Here is a 19858-nt window from a genome sequence, read left to right on the forward strand (position 1 = left end):
CTCTACTTAAGAACAGACGTAAAAGTGTACCGTTTTCCTTTCCTGTGCACAGGAACAGAAGATCTGTCAACGCTACGACCAGCTGATGGAGGCATGGGAGAAGAAGGTGGAGCGGATGGAGAACAACCCCAGACGCAAAGCCAAGGAGAGCAGAACTCGAGAGTACTATGAACGGCAGTTCCCCGAGATCCGCAAGCAGAGGGAGCAGCAGGAGCGCTTTCAAAGGTAAGCGTCCCTACCTGTGATGTTTGGAATTAATGGCAATCCATATTTAGGGCAAATTTCAACCTAAACAGGAGTATTTGTGTTACCTAACAGTTTCTGGTACACCAGAATTTCTTTTAATTCTCAAATCCATTTTATTATTCAAAACAAAACTAGAGCAGAGCCCTGAACTCGGGGTTTAAAGATTAGTTAAATCCTCAGAGTAATTGCCAATATTAATATAATTAAAGCACAATTGGTTTAGGCATAAAAATATGTTTTCTGATATTTAAATATTCTTAATTAATTAGTTTTAATTTTGGTGCCCAGTTCATTTTGTTCTTTATTAGCAGGTCAAATTCCACAAAGATTTTGGTATATTTTTCTAATCATTTAAAGCATCGTAACTAAGAAGTCCCACCATGATTGTCTATAAATATATTAGAGTTATGTACTTTGATACACCGTTTAAAAACAAATAAATAAAGGTTACAGGCATACACTTTGATGCATGATTGGGTGATAATCTTTTAATTCCTTCATTTTCTGTTTATTCAAACCTTATAACTCAATCAAAGAACGTGCATCACATTTTTCTCTTCTTGTCTTTAGAATAAAAAAATGTCCAATCTCCAGGATTGAAATCGAGGATCAGTATCAGCCATGAAAGGCCTGATCAGTGAATGCATAATTTTCATTTAGTGCAATATATATATTTAGCTTTTAACCTCATTTGTTTGCCTTTATAGCAGTTGATTTGCTCTATTATTAATGTAACCCTTTATAGGACGTGGTTTCTTCATATTTTGAAGCTGTCAGCCTAAACAGGGAGAACATGGTGGTATCTAATGTAGGGCTGCACATATCATGAATATATCGAAATGGCAAGATCAGTGTGTACAATATTCATATTGCAAAACTGATTGGAGTGCATTAGTTGTTGGCCAATATATTCCAAGTGTTACGAGCTTGCATTTTACATGCTAATGTAGTATTTAGCCAGTTGGACAGAGTGTCACAGCAGCAGATGCTCACACTGGACACTAATGACATTGTCTAAAATGCTAAAGGTCACAGATTGATGGAAGGAAAGATGAGACAGAAAGGAGAGGAGGAATTAGGCAAACAGTGCAACTGATATCACCATATTTACCAATATTATCACCATCGCAAGATTTTCTACTGTCATGCAGCCCTAATCTGATTGGCTACTTAAATGCAGAAACATGTCTGAAAGGCGTAGAAAACACGGTCATGGTCCAGTCTCCGGTGGTTCCTCCCTCTGATGTTCTGTTCTTGTTTTTAAAATATTCAAAGCAGTGTTTTTGTGAAATAAGTTTCTATGTAGACTTTTTAATGTATTTTTTAATACATGGAAACAACTGTGAACAATTCAATTCAGTTTATTTATATAGCGCCAATTCACAACCCATGTTGTCTCAAGGCACTTCACAAAAGTCAGGTTCATACATTTCTATTAATCCTAACCATTGAACAGTGCAGTCAGATTCAGTTATTTATTCAAATTGGATAAAACGTTTTTCTATCTAAGGAAACCCAGCAGATTGCATCAAGTCAGACACTTGTAGCATTCACTCCTCCTGGATGAGCATGTAGAGACAGTGGACAGTCACTGGCGTTGACTTTGCAGCAATCCCTCATACCTCACGGACCAAAACTGGGAGCTGGACCTTTAAACAGCACCTCATATGATGTAGTGATGTTATTATTGTTTTTCCCACAGAGTTGGACAAAGAGGAACAGGCCTTTCTGCAACAATAGCAAGAAGCGAACACGAGATTTCTGAAATCATCGATGGTCTCTCTGAGCAGGAGGTATGAACCAACTGTAGAACATGTAAGAAGCGGTTCCTTTGTGGGGGTTGAGTTGTTCGCGGTCATGGTCATGCTGCTTCTTATTGTGAGATGTCTACTGCATTCCTTACAAAGGAAAAGTATTTTAGCACCTCAGCTGCACCTGATTTTCTCTAACTTCTTCACATGAATCCCGTCTTTTTAAAATCAGAGCCGGTTTTGTGCCTACGTCAAAAAGGAAGTTCATAAAAAACACTGAGCTTGAGCTAAGTAAAAAGTCGAAGTAGCAGAGGTGAAAGCATCTTCCTTTACCTTCCTGCTGTCTATTTGAATGTTGCCAGTTGCATTTTGAATGCAGACCAACGCGTGGCACAGACCCGCATGCACAATCGCTGTGTTTAAGTGAACCAGCTAGAACTGGCTGTGGCACCAGTCTGAGCTCCTACTGGAACTGCTTTGGTTGAAAGGGCTTCACATTTTAGTCCTCAGTTTCTTTACAGAGAGATTTGTAACAGTACAGTATACAGTACAATATTTCTACCCTAAGATTTAAAACGAGGCATATTCTGCCCCCAATTTTTCTAAATAAAGGTTGCAAAATCCACATGTCCCTTATTGAAAATACCACCTAAAGGTCTGATAATGTGATGCAATATAGAAATTCTTTTGTTGTGAAATTTAGGAGCCAAAATTCTCCTTATTTCAGTTATTAGAACAAACAGTTACATCAAACTTTGTAAGTAGAACAAAGTCAATTCAATCCTTTGACATTAATGAAAAATGTTAAAAAAATTTTACATCAATAATAAATAGCCCTGTTTAAATAAAAGCTATAGTTTGTAATCTAACGACATGAAAGGATCTCTTGTCTATTTAGTAATTCTGGGTTGTGGAAACGCTAAAAAACCAGCCTTCCACGAATGTCTGATATTTAAAACCTTTATCTCATTTTTCTGGTAGGTTCTAAAACATGCTCTAAAGATGACAAACTTTGAACTTAGATGAAAAACTGCCACCTGAATGGCCTGTCGTGTCCCTAATATTCCAAAAGGAAGAATCATTGTGTGGAAGAGATATTGGATTTATCTATTGAGACATGTCACAATAAAAATGGGTTACTGTATAAGGTCTTATCCAACAAGCGAGACTGACCTCTGACCCCTGTATACCCCACAGAACAATGAGAAACAGATGAGACAGCTGTCCGTCATCCCTCCCATGATGTACGACTCTGAGCAGAGGCGAGTGAAGTTCATCAACATGAATGGCCTGATGGACGACCCGATGAAGGTGTACAAAGCTCGACAGTTCATGAACGTTTGGACGGAACATGAGAAGGAGATCTTCAAGGAGAAGTAAGTCCGTGTTTTATTAGTAGCCCGGTTCTATTTAGTCCCAGAGATAGATTTGTAGTTTTTATGACTAATGACTGCATTTGTCCTGAAGGTTCATTCAACATCCCAAGAACTTTGGTTTGATCGCCTCGTATCTTGAAAGGAAGGTAAATGTGAGGCTTACTTTTACATGTGGATTAATAACAGTTTGAACTAACGCATTAAATAATAATAAACCAGTTATTCTGTTGTTGTCGTTTCAGTGTGTGGCTGACTGTGTCCTGTTTTACTACTTGACCAAAAAGAACCAAAACTACAAGGCACTGGTCAGGAGAAACTATGGCAGAAGGAGAGGAAGGAATCAGGTAAATCCAAAATTTAGGAAGATATGTCATCCATTTTTTTTCCCACTGTAATTTACAATACCAATACAAGAGACGCTTTAAAATAATAATAATAAATCCTACGTTTTAGTGAATAAACCAACATTACAGAAGTAGATTACAGACATAATCCAAGCTGTTGATTGGTTGTGGATGTGCTTGATGTGTTTCCTGCAGGGTTTGGCTAAATTCTCTACCTCTGTTTCAAATCTCATCAAAGTGAGACTTTTTTGACAGACTAATGTTTACAATAGAGTTTGATGCTCCAAACAAGAACTCATTATTGCATCCCTCACTGACACATCTCACTTAAAATGAATGTCATTGTTAGTTTGTGCTTTTCAGAAACTGATTTGTTGGTTGTTTGTTGTTGCTTTCAGTCTAACGTAGGATTTCTCAAAAAGAGTTTCTATGAAGTTATTGGTAATAGTTCCCGCACCTGCTGTGAAAAACAAGCTGAATGCATCCTTAAAGGTGGTGGAAGCTAGTCAGAAGTGCTCTGATTCAGCTGATTTGGTGAATCAGCTGATCGTGACTCCAGAGGTATGAAACAACTAAAACAACTACTAAACCTTGAAGGCAAGGGAACATACCATCTTCAATGCAGTCATCAAAGGTCATCATTTGTACCAGAGCTGAAGGGGAGTGGCCAATCTCAGCTGATCTGGTGGATTGATACAGCTGGGAGGCTCAATCATAACTTCTCACAGAAACATGGATGTTGTTCAGCTGGACCAAATGGCACCAAACGTAACAACAGTGAAAATATAGATCATTATCATCTGCTAACATAGCGTAGTATTCTACTGATTTTCCCTTTTAAGTTGATTGAAATTGCTGAAGTCAGCTAAAACAGACGTAGAACTTTACTCTTGGTGCATGCTTATGGAAGTAAAATAGTCTTATTAGAATCAGACATATTTTAGACATTGAATTTATAACACTGAATTTTTATCCTGCGCAATCATGTATGTGAGTTTTTTTTTGTACTTAAAATTTGCCAGCAAAAATTCACCTGCAAAAATTTGCCTGAAAAAAATCACCTGTAAAAATTCGCCTGAAAAAAATCACCTGCAGAAATTCGCCTGAAAAAAATCACCTGCAAAAATTCGCCTGAAAAAAATCACCTGCAAAAATTTGCCTGAAAAAAATCACCTGCAAAAATTCGCCTGCAAAAAATCACCTGGAGAAATTTGCCTGCAGAAATTCGCCTGCAAATGTGTTGACCTTCTGGTGACTCAAGCCAAAGCAATCAGCACTCGATCGAGTCGAGTGTCTTTTAGCCAATAATTACGCTTATTTGATCACGTGACACACCACTGCCTTGGGCAGAGGCGAGTCTCTTAACAGTTTGCTGGATAGTGGCTTGATGAAGATCAGTGATGAGATTTTTCTGCCAAAAATATATTATTAGAAAACGCCAGGTAATTAACACCCATTTGAATCTCATCACTGATCTCCATCAAGCCACTATCCAGCAAACTGTTAAGTACAAGAAAAAATTCACATACATAATTGCACAGAATAAAAATTCAGTGTTATAAATTCAATGTCTAAAAAATGTCTGATTCTCATGAGACTATTTTACTTCCATACATGCTCAGCATGTACCGTATTCCCCTTATAATCATAAAAAGAGGAACTTTGTGTTGGTCTTTAGTTTGAAACTTTGTGCTTAATTGCTTATCATTTTGTTGGCCCTGAAATAGACCTGACCAGTGTCGTTGGAAAGGCACTACTTGATTCAGGTTACCCTGGAATTGATGGAGTGTCTTTAGATGAGGAATATCAGTGGATGAATGACTTCAGCATCTTCATTTATGAGTCCTTTTGAGATGGTTACTGTTATATTTACTTAACACATTGTAACAGATTTAATAATTATATTGCAATAATGATAAATGTGCGATATAGTGTGTGATCCTAATCTTTGCGTGCTTTGTTTTGACTCTAAGCTTGGTGATTGGTTGCTGGTCAGAAGTGGCCTTCTGTATCTCTCAACAACCTCACAGTGCAGTGATGTTAATGGTGAAAATGTGATGTGATGAAAACGTGCTCTTGGGTTTGGGTTGCATCACGTAGAGAACCCTGCATGGGTTTTGTGTCAAAGTTTTTCGGAAATATGGGGATTAATGCTATTTTGTTTGTTTGTTTTCCAGTGTTCTTGGAAGCTTTTTGGTGATCAGACTCGGAGGATATTCTATTAGTATTTAGTCTACTAGAGTGTCTTCACGACAGTCTACAAAGATTTGTCTTCTTCATCTGAAAATAGAGCAGGGCCAACAACCCTAGACAGATCATCATTCATTCATTCATTTTCCTTTCTTTTTTCTTCATTCTTTATCCAGTTTAGGATGCCTGCAGAAAGGAGCCCATTCCAGCTCATACCGGTTCTGAGAAAATATTGCTATCCAGGCTAAGGATACGTCTCATCCTCTCTGAGCTTTTTACCCTTTTTGTCTGCGTCACAAGCCCATGTACAGAACATTCTGTCCAGTACATCTGCTTTACAAAACAACTGTGTGGTTGTAGGCTGTGTCTCTACATAGGAGGAAGTGGTGAGCAAAAGTGTTTATAATCACTGTTGAGCACAACAACATTTTTATATATTTAAGCGGCTGCACGAGTGGCAAAACTAAAGGGAAATGTCTGTTTACTCTACGTGTAACAGTGTGTGTTTTAGGTTATAATTTAAAGAATCGTATATCAGTATTGGGCTGATTTCCAAGCTTCAGCAACTGGCGTTTGAGAGAGCAGAGTGAGTCATTAGAGTGGGATGGGAAAGGACGGAGGGAGCAGCAGCAAGGGCAGTGGAATGTAGGGCAAGTGAGTGAAGCTGAGTGGAAAAAAAACCTCAGTGAGACCGAGTCAGCGCTGGCAGCCTATCTGCTGATTGTGTGCTCTTTCTTCGTTTCTTTTTTTCTCATTTTCCATTTGCTTTTACTTCTGCGGAGCATGTTGAGGAAGAGAGAAATCCACCCCTCCTTATAATACGGAGTTGGTACAGTCCGACCATCTGACAGGCCCAAAACCCCCCCTGTGCTCCTGTGAGTGCCAATCAAAGAGGACTGCTCAGCAGGGATTACCTTGAGTGACCCTGCATAGATTAGTGCGTTCATGTGAGATGGACGATTCTTTGGGCGGCTTAAGTGGCCTGATGACACGGTTTCCTGGAATATGTGCGGCCGCGTTGTGGCCCTGCAGCCCTTCTAGGGAGCTCTGCTATGGTGCCGTCCAGCCCCTCCACTGCTACCAGTCCCATGGAGGGACTGGAGGCTAAATTCCCATTTGGAACACGAGTTAGCGCTAGCGCTCAGCAGAGGAAAAGGGTTTTTGTTGCTGGCAAATGAGTGTGCAGGTATGTCACTAACTTTAAAACCAAAAACCTTAACTCCTGGTAAATCTAAGCAGGTTCTTCTGGCTACAGTCTGTGTCTTGCTGTGTTCTGGCTGGCCAGCAAGTTTCCTAACCTAGATATGTATTTTAGGGCCGTAGGCAGTCAAACACAGCTATTTTAGGCTAGGTTTTCTGGGACGTGAATGCAGGGTCTTTATTTACCACCCAAGTCAAACCTCTGAGGTCATGTACATGTATTTGTGTTGTAGGCTAGGTGTTGTAGGCTAGGTGAGAAAAGACCAGCAGTCAACTTTTATTTAACTTTTTTTGGGGGGGGGTTCTTAAGCTAATATGGGTCAAACAAACAATGAGATAATCTACCTTTTGTACTGTAAAGAGCTTGTGAGCTAACTGTAACATAATTAACCCCCTGTTTGGTGCTTATACTGTTGTAGAGGCCTGGACTGGGTATACACTACTGAATATTTGCAGCTAATGCTTAAAAGTTACATTGAATCTTGTTAGTTGTGGGGTGTCTTTTTCCACTTTTAAGACATAGAGGCATGGATTCACCAGACCTCTGCAGTGGGATCTGGCACCAGATGATCGGTAGCAGATCCTGTAGGTTCTCTAAGCTGCGATGATTTGCATCCATGGATCTGGGTAATTTGTCCACATCTCAGTGGTGCTCCATTGGATTAGGATCCACAGAATCTAGAGAATCAGGCAAAACCTCAGTCTAATGTTCCTCAAAGCAGACCAGTTTGGGTGACATTGCACTTTATTTTGCTTTGAGATGCCACTGTGTTTAGGTGGTACCATTTCCATTGATTTAATTTGCAAATCATATTCATTATACAGCCTCTGGTATGGTAGGCTCTGAAACAAATCCTGGACAGAGGGTAGAGATATTTCAACAACCTTTTTAGCTCCCCTCGCTCTCATCTGTAGGGCGTTTTGCATTAATGAGCCTACATCGCCCATGCTCTGGTGTTAGTTCAATGATTTAGCTTTTGTCAGGTCCTGACTGCTGCACACCATGAACATCACACAAGAGTTTTTGTTGAGGAGATACTTTGACCCAACTGTTTAGCCATCACTGTAATATTTCCCTTTGTCGGTTTCCTTCACATCAACGTTAAAAACTTTTTTTTGATACCCAATATGTCCTGCTTGATGCTTGGGCTAATTGAAACAAGATCATACCTTGTCAGATTATAGTTTTGCAATAAACGTACGAGCACAGACCCCCATTACGGAACAATTGGTTCTTTCACATCATACAAGTCAATCTATTGAGATCACAGGATCCTGTGTGCTTTCAGATCACGTGGTTGAAGAACCAATGGCGTGTGACTTACAACTCGCAGCATTCACCTGATCTACACGCAAGACATGTAGGAGATGGGCTGAAGGGATATCCCCTATAGCCAAGGGGCTGAGCTCTAAAGAGCCTGAAAGCAGGCTTTTTAGATGTATTAAATGCTTTAAATACATGCAAAGCTGTTGTACAACATCCTCAAAATGTTATCTACATCAGATTCTGCTGATCAGCATATTTCTCAAATCCGACGGACTCCAGAAGGTTCTTTGCCACCATGGACTCCTGTTGCTTCTGTAGCGTCTTCCCTTGTATCATATCACACTACTTTCACAATCATCTGTCACCCTTTACAGTTCATATCGGTTATGTGTTGGCAATTACTGCCCGAGGCGGATCAGGGGCAGAATATTGGTTAGTTGACTTCAATCTCCCGTTCCACATCGGGAACTCTTTTGAATGCAATGCACAATGAATGTGTGCATGGTACAAAAAGGGTGATCTGTCAGTAGTCGTAAAAGTATAAATGATTACCGCAGCGTAGGACCATTCGAAGTTTAGTATGATACACTCCTGAACAAAATGTTAGGACCAGGGAAGAAATGTAGTGCTGCTGAATCATAACCAGTTTGTGATTTTCAAAACAGAAACAGAATCAAGAGACAAAAAAATTAGCAAATTATTCTGAACTGAATTTAAACTAAATTGAGTTTAAATGCTGCCTCTGCTGACGTTGGATGCAGTAACGGAGTCATTTAACATTTTAAGAGATTGTGACGGCAAAGGAACAAAAACGTAGTAGACTCAAGGGCCTGATGGCATCCAGTGTTATTGGCATGTCAAGAAGATCCCACTGGAGATGTTTTCTTCTCAGCTCAGTGTAGGAGGCTCCATCATTATCTTCTAATGGAACAATGGAACTTCTGGTTGTGCAGGGGCATCAAGCCGCAGCTGATTACATGGAGATGTCGCAGCAGGCATTCTTCTTCACTGGGTGTCCTCATCTGTGCAACAATCCTTGGGCCTTTTAACAGAGCATCACAGTTCACAACGGTCATCTGCCAAAGGACTTTGTCCAGGACAATGACGTCCCACTTGTGGACATTGTCCTGTGTTCCTCTTATTTAAATCTTACTGAAAATGTTTGGTGATGGATGATGATGGACATCTGTTTTTGGACTGTTTCCAAAAACAGATGTCAGTTCCAGGCAGTGGATGTCCTTCATGAAGTCATCTTAGCCATATGAGGACACGTTACCCCCAAACGGTCTCGCCAGGCATGTCCAGGCAAATTTTTTAAATGTTCAAAAAGAGCAGAGTGGCTACTTACTACTGAGTCTTTCTTTCACACTTTTCTTCCTGTTTTTTTTTTTTTTTTTCTGGTTATTGGTCTTAAACGTTTGATTAGCTGGTGAACAGCCTGTATTTCCAGATTGTTCCAGTAAATTTCCTACGCTGCTTTGTCTCTTGTTCCTGCTTCTTCTTTTTTGTATTTTGAAGCTCAACTTGCAGTCTCAGAGATGCTGAAATGGCTAACCTCACTGTATTGTCTTTACAGGTGCTGCTGATTTAAGCACAGCGCTGTGGTGGTTCTTAGCGTCTTTGCTTTGTGCCCTAGTTAGCCACAGTGTACGATAATGTTTTTATTTGCAATGTTTACATTTCGTCTGTATTTTGTCTGTCACTCTGACGGCATTAATCGTTTCCATTGGAAACCCAAAATGCTATCGAATAAATAAATTGTAGAGTAGTTGGGGCATCTTCTATTACAACCGTATCGGGTAAGCCATGTTGACTGCTACTGGCTTGTAAGATGGTGGTCACCTCAACGAGAAAAGATAAATTATTACACAAACTGCTTTATTGTGTTGCTAATTTTCTGCTGCGTTACCTTTTTAAATGTGGAATTTTAGAATCTTAATGTATACTCTACTAAGTATAAAGTCTTTGTTAGATGCAGTGGGCACAAAAATGTAATTATGACGGACCGTAACAATATGCTTCATACATTTTGCCTGATATTTTCTCCACATTCTGGTCAGACCTAGTCACTTGCAGGCCAACTGCAACACACTAAATGTATCGCAATTGGCTGGTAACATTATTTCTTTTATGAAATACAAAGCCAAAACGTTTTTAGACAAAAGGGACACTAGAAAATTACAGTCTACTCTGCTTCAAAACAGTGCATTAAACTAGGAGCACATTCTGCTCAGTGGCTCTCTGAAAGTTCCAGGCACGTCCCACCGAGAGGAGGCCCAGGGGACGACCCAGGACACGCTGGAGGGACTATGTCTCTCGGCTGGCCTGGGAACGCCTTGGGCTCCTCCCGGAGGAGCTGGAGGAGGTGTCTGGGGAGAGGGACGTCTGGGCGTCTCTGCTGAGTCTGCTGCCCCTGTGACCCGGTCCCGGATAAAGCGGAAGACGACGAGTACGAGGGGCTCTCTGACAGTGCCCTAAATGTTACATTAGAGGTTTTTTTTTTAAAGCAGAGAGATGCATCATTTTTAACAGCAGTATATATTCACGCTCCATCAAACGGTCACTATTTTCCTTCATAACTCTGCTGACCTATGACCAGCAGAGATCACAGCACACGCCACTTAAGCTCTTAAAAGACTCGGAAGGTCACTTTTTTCACTGTGGGATTGCTTGAAGGCAAAGCATCATTTGAGACCATGTTTTTCATTTACCTGATGGGTTTTGCTGGTTTATTGCTCCTCTTTGTAAAGCTCCCATCTACCATGGTAAATGGGTGACTGATCAGTGACTGATGCTCTTTGTGTATTTTCGTTTATATGAATGCAGGTCCTTTAACCTTTTCTAACTCGCAGCTTAAGTCATCCATGCATCTTAAACATTGCATGGACCTATCTACACACAGGACAACTGCTCCATTAGATTATATGACAGACATAATGTATTGCCTATTTAAAAGTTTGCTCTTTTCATATTTCCGTGATCCGTGTGCCAAAACTTTAATATATTTGATTTCAGAATAGTTACTTCATCAAAATAAGAGGAAAAAGATAAATGAAGCTAGAAGTCACTTAGTAATATTGAAGTGATTTTCCTCATTTCTATTTCCTGTAGCCTTATCCTTTAGAATGAGGGTGAAAGTCTTTTCTGGTGGCCTAAATGCAGTGGTAGGAAGTTGAAGGTTGACTTGTGGCATTGTCATTTCCCAAGTTAAACAGAACCAGTGAATCGGCAAAAGAGGGCACAAATTAAAGCTCTTAAAATATTCCAGACAGGTAGCGCAACTGTTTTGTTTAAAAGCACACAGAAACCACAGACCCTCATTTGCTTTTCGAGGAGATCCTTGCAGAGGCTCTACGGAGATGTTTAGTCACCTTAGTGTGGGAAAAGACTTGGGAATGCCATGGTTCCCGTGCCAAAGCAAATATGAGCATGTCACTGAGAGGCATGTAACTCCCAAAAAACATGATGGACTTCTTGGCAAAAAAAAAAGAAAACAAAAAACTCACAGTTTGTAGTCTACCACATTCAGGTACCCATAGGAATACATTATGTTAGTATGCAAAATATGAGTGAACATACTTTAAAATACTGTAGATATAAATAAATAAAAATCTTTCAATAAAACAACTACCAGCTGCATGAAAAGGAGTTTTGTAAAAAACTGGTTTCAGAAATTCACGTGTAATAGCAAATATGCAGGTTATTATGTGTAGGACCCAATTTTGTGTGCGTGTGACTTAAAATTTGGCATTTCATACAGAGAAATATGTTGTAATTGAGATCAAACTGCACTTAACAAGGGAGCAGCAAGGAGAAATGACTAAAACGTCAGTTTAACTCTTTGGTCAGTAGTAATGTCTGTCCACCGGTCTGCTGTCAGTCTCCATGGTAAGCAACCAGCCCACCTTTTTATCGCTTGGATTCCAAGCACGCCCCATTCTGTGTGTTCGCACTTGGCCAGCTCATTTAAGTACTCAGGCGTGTAGCCATTGTCATAGCGAACAGAGCCAGAAATAAACTTCCTGCAAAAGAGAGAGGCTGCAGCAGATGTGCGTTCAGCCATTCTTGAAAAAAATCCCTCAGGGCTTCTTATAATTTAATAAATCAAAGACGAGGCATAACCAGGCAACTAGAGTCTGCACAGCCATTTTGCTGTGAGATACACCACTCTCAGACATCCACAGTTCTCTTTTAATATAGCAACATCTTAACCTTCATGGTTCACTGAGCAGCCTGAAGCTTTTCCTTTTCATTATGCAACAACTGTCTGATTAGGACGGATCTAGTAACATATTTATTACATGGAAAAACTGAAAGAAGGAGTAACATTAACTGGAGGTAGTGGGTCGATGCTGTTTCTGGTCAGCTCAGCACAGATTGCATAAGTGATTTCAGGAGCAGAATTATTTTATGCAGAGCCTAGTCATGTTTCAGAGCATCTGAGCCTAACAAATAGGAGCAAACCCTTTAAAATTGGCATGTACCTAGAGCTTTTACTAGCTGACAATATACCAATCACTCATTCAACTGCTCCCAACCAATACCACTTTACACACCACCACTCTGACAGTTGGATTTTTTTTTGTTTTGTAAAGTGAAGCTCAGAATGACTTATGGTACGAAACAGCAATCACACACAGAGGCTGACATCTTAAAAGGATTAAACACTATAACCACTATAACCTTTTAAGTAGCCTCCTAAATCTACACTATATAGCCAGAAGTCTTTGTCTACTTTTACATGTACATGAACTTTGATGACTTCCTGTTCTTAGCCAATAAGGTCCAATTTGATGTTGATGGACCCACAGTTGCCAGCAATAGCAATTTTACCTATTAACATCTTCCTCAAGGTTTAGGAGTGTGTTCATAGTTAGATGAGGAAACCAGAATTGCAGCCTCGACTCTAATTCATCCCAAAGGTGTTGAAGAAAGTTGAGGTCAGTACTCTATGGAGGCCAGTGAAGTTTCTTCCCACCAAACTTTATTTAAGTGATTGGACCACAATTAATTGATTATGTGGTGTGACCAAATTCTTTTGGTAATATAGTGTATTTTCTTCCTCTGACTTTATTTTAAATGTATTACTGATACCGAACTTTGAATCATCTTCGCTTAATAGCATCATCCACTGAAAAGGGTTGTTTTTGTGACCTAGTAGCACTAACGTTGTGCATATGGTTTGTCTATCGATGTGAAATAGACCAGATTTGTTAGTTTCTGCATAGCTGGTCACCAGTGAATGCCAATTAAGCTGAAAATGGTCTGCTTCCAGTCAGTAGCTGCATTCATGGTGCGTCTTTAATTCTAAGCTGATGTCTGCATATTGGTGACATAGCTGAGTTAACTCACATACCCCTCATGTGTAATCATGTTTTAGATGGGCGGAATCATCCCTGATGTTTTTTCCCCTTTTTTGCTCCTCATCCAGAAAAAAAAGTACCCCTATCTATCTGCTCTTTACCTCATTTCATATCTTTCTGTCCTAACCGTTGAGTGGAGCACATTCCTTGGCCCCATCTGGTACCAGCAGGGGATGTTTGGCTTGGCATAGCCAGAATTGTTCCAGCACAGCGCTTTCATGGAACAGTCAGGAGGAAGCATTCTGTGGTGTACCGCGCCTGCATTGACGATGAGGATTGTTGCTCTGTCCTCAATCTCTCCATCAGACCAGTTGTTAAAATTTGTACACAATGTATGTTTTTTACCCCATATTGCTTTAAAGGTGGTGAAATTAAAGTGAGAACTGAAGTTCTTCTGTTTGACATTAAGCCCGTTTTTATTATCTCTTAGAGTGTCAAATTCCAAATTTATATAAACATCAATTCTTTTTCCTTTTTGATGGGTTTTCTAAAACAGAAAACCTATAAATCATAAAAACAAATATCGTTGGAAGTGTAGTTTGGGTCTGTATGCCGCACCTGATAAGCTTCTGAAATATCATCATTTTGCTGGGTCTTCTGAAGCAATGTCAAAGTTAAAAACTTTCTCAAAAGCCTTTATATCAATAGGACCAAATACTTGATTCATTTAAGCTTATTCTTTTACTTTGGAGCTGAACAATAAAGCACTGATCTCTGGAGTTTTGTGTTCATCAAACACCATCGATTAAAACGTTGAGTGTTACCGGTGTTTAAAGATGTTTTTACTATCGCAAACTGATTTGGATAGTTGTTGAAGTACACCGTTCTTTTTTTTCCTCCTCATTTTCGCCCAATTTGTTTTTGTCCGCAGCAAATAACACGTCCTTCACAAGAAGACAAGTCGGAAGATAAGAACGAAGAGGACAAAGTTGAGAAGTCTGAGAAAAAAGAGGACGAGGAAAAGAAGGACGAGGAAGAGAAAGATGAAAAGGAGGATTTTAGGTAAGTACTGTACAAGATTGCGGCCTGGGATTATGGGATGTTGAGTTTAGCCGTGTTCATTTTTTGTATTAGTCTGGTCCCGGATGTACCAATACCAGGTATAAAGCTAGAGTTGCAGCAGTTATAGTTCTGCGAGGGTTTTTAGACCTCAGCTTTTTGTAATCCTCTATTCTGACTCCAAATTTGAGTAGATTCCAGTTTCTATTCACTTAGTAACAACTTCCACACTGAAGGGTATTCGGATTAGCATTATCTGTTTTGGTGTAGTGCATTCACCGACCACGAAAAGCATTGTGTTTTTGAGTTTCTGACTGGCTGGTGACTAGTCTGACTGGTCTAGCTGAAAATTTCATGTCATCAGCCATTTGAAACTCGCCGTAGAGGAAAGGAACTTAGGATAAAAGGCAGCGCTCTGCTTTCTTTTATTCTAGCGGGTTTTAAGATCAGTTCAGGTGTGTGTGTAATGTTTGACAGCTTTGTGAGTTGCTGCTGTTCTGACTTACCCCGAGTTCAATTGTTCTAAATGATTTTAAGCGAATAAATAATCCAGAGTCTTATCTATTTCTTGCCAGACACTAAATATCTTTAATGTAAAACTCCACAGTTCCCTTCAACCTGGCTGCTGTTGAGTCCAACAGGTCTAAAACCCAAATAAATGTCTCATTTAAAATGCAGAGAAACTCTTGAGTTTAATTTGTAGTGTGATGATAAAGACAAAAAAAAAAAAATCTGACATGCTCGCCATTTAACATCCTTATGTCTGTCTAACAAGCCAGCAGCTTTCTGACTTGTTGACATGTCTGACTAGGCTGGGCATTGACAAGTTTTAATATGCTTTTCTTGTATTCAGTCAGTGGCGCAAAAAGCCGTTTACAAGAAGAGTCTGTAATTGCTGTGTCATCAGGGAATAGATATTTGCTGCAGCAGCAGCGGCTGAAAGCTGTGTTTTTCCCCTGTCCAAAAACCGCAGGGAGATTGGCAAGGACAAAGACAAGTGTGACGGTGGGGAGGACGAGGACGGAAAGGAGCAAAACACGCCGCGTGGCAGGAAGACTGCCAACAGCCAGGGCCGCCGCAATAGAAGGATCACCACACGCTCCATGGCCAATGAGGCTGCATCCGTTGCAGCTGAGGACACGCCTCCTCCTGCCTCTGAGGCTGCCTTGCCAGATCCTTCACTGCTCCCTAAATCTGATCAAGCGCAGAAGGCCATGAAAGAGCCTGCAAAATCCCTCACTCCAGTGGCAGCAGATGCCAATAAAGGTGAAAACATTCACTTTGCTGGCTTGTTTGTGCTTCCTGCTCCCACTGCAGTCTGTTGAATTCTTCTACAAATGTGGTTCATTTTGTATGATTCCTGGGTTGAATAGTTGGCATTTTAGTTTAGCCGTTCGACATGCTACAAGCCATGGGGGACACAGCAAACATGTGAGAGAAGGTGCTCTTCTGTGGTGCGACCGAAAAAGAACCATTTGGCCTACATGCAAAACAATAGGTGTGACTAACTTACACTGCACATGTCCATTAACACATTTCCCAATCGTGAAACACAGTGGTGGCAGCATCATGGTGTGAAAATACCATTCTCAGCAAATCCAGGTACAGTGGTCAGAGTTTGACCAGGCTTGAGGCTAGGGCACAGGTTCACCTTCCAACAACTTTAAACATTCAGCCACAGCTGCACTGGAAACGTTTAGCTGAAAGAGTGGCCCAGTCAAAGTCCCGACTTAAATGCAATTGAGAATATGGGACAAAACTAACATTTATGTTCACAGTTGCTCTGCATCCAACGTGACTAAGCTTGAGCTCTTTTGCACTGAAGAATAGGCAAAATGTTCATGCTCTAAATGTGAAAAGCTAGCATGGGATTTACAAGAACTTTCAGCGGTGATTGCAGGTAAAGAAAGTTATTCTAAGTTTTCACCCAGGGGAGCCAAATACAAATGGACGCCACCTTTTTTTGCTGTGTCAAATAAAATCAGCAAATTAGATAAAAATGTGTGTTTGCAACGTGACAAAATTTGAAAATGTTTTAGGGAAATAAATTTGCTCCAAAGGTATTTGCTTGCTCTATCGTAACCTATTGTGCTTCTTAGAAGTATGTTGGCTTGGTTCTAAAGTGTAGCTGTGGGTCAGTGTTGCTTAGTTGAAGGGTTGCCAGGTCAGTTAAACAAGCTGCCGAATCAGTGGGAGCTAACGGTGGGGGTTGAACGATGGCGGTGCGAGTTTATGTCAACTTGTAGGTGGTCTGCCTTTATATCACACATATCAGTGACTCCCATGGAGGTGCCTTACATCTTAGGGGGAGTATCATTCATTGTGCTGTAAAGGTTTGAAGCATAGCTTTGTGGATGTAAAACACTGTATAGTTGAGGGGACCTTTTAGACAATAAGGGAAAAAATGCTCTTATCCACAAGGTCGGTGGTTGGTGGGGCTGTTGACCTCTTCTTAATCTGAAGGGCACATCTACAGGTATATTAGTCCAAATGTTTACCCAGTCTTGGTTGGCTAGAGTTCACTTGCCCTCCTCCACTCTCAGCTTTCACTTCTGTGAATTTTGCTTAAGGGGTGGGGGGTGTAGTGAACTGTACAGCCAAGATGAGAAAAGGAGGAGTGCGTGTCTTGTGTTTGTGACAGCGTCAGAGTGGTGGGAGGCTTCAGGTCCTGGCAGCTCTATTTACCCATTTGTCTTCATCCAAGGCCATTTCCCAAAGAGGAAGGCCAGCGGAGCTTGGTTCCTCCAGTGTCTGACGCTGTGTCAGCTGACTAGGGGCCCTCCCCTCGTGGATCATAGAGGAGAGAGAGAAAAAGAGTGGGAGGGTGAAAGGGGATGAGTAAGTGAGGGAGCAGGTCTCAGCAGCCCTGAATGTAAACAGATTATTAGATTAGTGGCCATGAGAAGGAGGCGGCTGAAGAAAGGGCCGTCTCTCTTTTTCTGTCTCTCGATTTCTGTTTATCTCCCTCTCTCTTTTACTTTTTGTCATTTTCCCTCTTTCTCTCTGTGAGTGCTAATGGAACTGCGTCTTCTCCTTTTGTGATTTAGCTGGCTCTTGTGAAACCGGAGAAACTTCTCGCTGGACTGAGGAAGAGATGGAAGTCGCCAAAAAAGGTAGTGTTTGATTCATTTCTCCCCTTCTTTATTATTCATTCCTTTCTGCCCCTGCTCACTTTGCAGCAGGTCTTTTGCAGATTTTGGTCAAGCCAGCGCAGTATTGTTTATGAATTATAGATATTTCATCACCCTATCTGTTTCTTGCATGCACTCAAGAATGACTGAACACATATTTGCGCAGAAAGAAAACTACATGCACTTTGTTTTAAAGTGTCCAAAATCCATCAGGATTGTTTTTCCCTCCTTAGCTTTACTGCTTTGCTTGCTTTTCAGAAGTGATCAATCATTCAAGAAGCAACAGTGCATAACATTTAGATCATCTAAGAGTTACTTTTGCCTTGCAAATACCTTCCTATAATGGGTACTTCATGTGCTTGGTCTGAGGCTGCACTACTATAATCATTGACGGTCACATTCCATGAAAATGTGCCCCCTCTTCACTTTTCACTTTAGTTTCTTGGTACAGCCTCTTAGAGCAGATTTCTGAGTAGCTTTTAGACTAGAAGTGAATAAAGGGATTAATGTAGATTAATCAACACTTTCTTGGCTAGATTGAATATTTTCCCTTTACAAAAATGACTCGTGCTTTTATCTTCTCAGGCATTTAGCTCTGTCTGCTGGATTAGCGTAGCTGAGTGAGGCCAGTCATATGACAAGACCTGGTTCAGAAATGGTTTTTAAGCCTCAACACATGGCAAACACAACATACAGTTTCCTCTCTTGGGCATAGAACTTGTTCATCTGCATAAAGTGTAATAATGCAAGGCGAATGCATGCAATACAAGATATTGGAGTCACATATGAAGTTTACCTTACGTTGTTCTATATCAGAGGTATTCAAAGTGCAGGCTGCAGGCCATTTGAGGCTCTTGGAGTGATTACTTTTTTTTCTGGACACAAACCACAGTTCAAGAATGGTACAAATTTGTCAGGCTTGCACAGGCAATGGTTTGAGATGTTTTATTTCTTTGATGGGAAATGTTTTACAGCTGAAATCGTCTTAAAATAAAAAATATGCAAGGAGGAATACCGAGTATTCCAGAATATTCATCCTCCATGTACCACTTTTTGTGCTTTTATTTTAATTTTCTAGTAATGAGGACCACAGGGATTTTTATTAGAAAGCAGACTTGGGTGCAACCATTCTTGAAACTTGGTTAGATACAGTGAGCCTGTTTGCATGTTTCTAGGCCTGAACAATATAAAATCAACCCAAAACAATTCAGGACATTGTATGCCTTAATTTGTGTTAGAAAAACAGGAAAGTCTATATATGTTTTGGATCTACAATCATTTCCAGATCTCTTTTCTACAGAACTCAGACATTTACATTAAGTGTTTTATGTTTGTTGTTAGAAATATTTGTGACAATGTCAGGATTTCGGACCACGTGGCAAAAGGTTTCGAAACTATTATTAGTTAGTAATTATTATTTAAATATAAAATCAACCATGAAGCAGATTCCTGAGTGATGTTCATATAAATCGTGGATGGGCAGTTTTTATTTTAGTAAAAAATAATAAATGTTAATCTCATGCTAATGCATTGTTGAACTCACTGAAGGATGTTCTGTCAGTTTCCCCTTTCTTTCAAAGAATTGTTGAAAACTGTGATTATTCTCAATAAAGCTTAGCGACCGCATGTGAAGTTATCTTAAGATTTCAGGTTTGGTGTTTGAAAAGGAAGAAAGCGGCGATGTTGAAGGAAAAAGTAAAATTTAGCTATGAAGGAAATTTTTTGTTGTAGTGTTTTCTCATTGCTGCTATAATACTTGTTAATATGCTATATTATAACATTGTTTTCACATTACATTGCCGTTAACCACAGATAATCTTGAGGAACATAAGCGTAGTTTTAGGTAACATCTCTCAACGATGCCCTCATTCCTATCTGGAACAGTTTTGGTGTTTTGTGATCATTTGTTAAGCATCTTTCATTTAAGTAGGGCTGGCAGGAAGAGTAGGTCACCATGTTTTATGGAATTTCAAAAACAGACACCCTAATGT

The 19858-nt window shown here is 40.2% G+C and overlaps 1 protein-coding gene across 4 annotated transcripts in view; it reads left to right on the forward strand.

Moving 5' to 3' along the window:
* The window catches only part of ncor1 (nuclear receptor corepressor 1), a 72059-nt gene that overhangs the window by 27968 nt on the left and 24233 nt on the right, over positions 1–19858 (forward strand). For all 4 annotated transcript variants that reach the window (XM_047379339.1, XM_047379338.1, XM_047379336.1 and 1 more), the window contains 8 exons: positions 53–225; positions 1949–2039; positions 3195–3373; positions 3465–3519; positions 3616–3717; positions 14609–14739; positions 15710–16002; positions 17784–17849. In XM_047379339.1, the coding sequence (XP_047235295.1) occupies positions 53–225; positions 1949–2039; positions 3195–3373; positions 3465–3519; positions 3616–3717; positions 14609–14739; positions 15710–16002; positions 17784–17849 (1090 nt within the window). The remainder of the gene's footprint in view (positions 1–52; positions 226–1948; positions 2040–3194; positions 3374–3464; positions 3520–3615; positions 3718–14608; positions 14740–15709; positions 16003–17783; positions 17850–19858) is intronic.

This window comes from Girardinichthys multiradiatus, chromosome 11 (genome assembly GCF_021462225.1).
Source record: "Girardinichthys multiradiatus isolate DD_20200921_A chromosome 11, DD_fGirMul_XY1, whole genome shotgun sequence".
NCBI lineage: Eukaryota > Metazoa > Chordata > Actinopteri > Cyprinodontiformes > Goodeidae > Girardinichthys > Girardinichthys multiradiatus.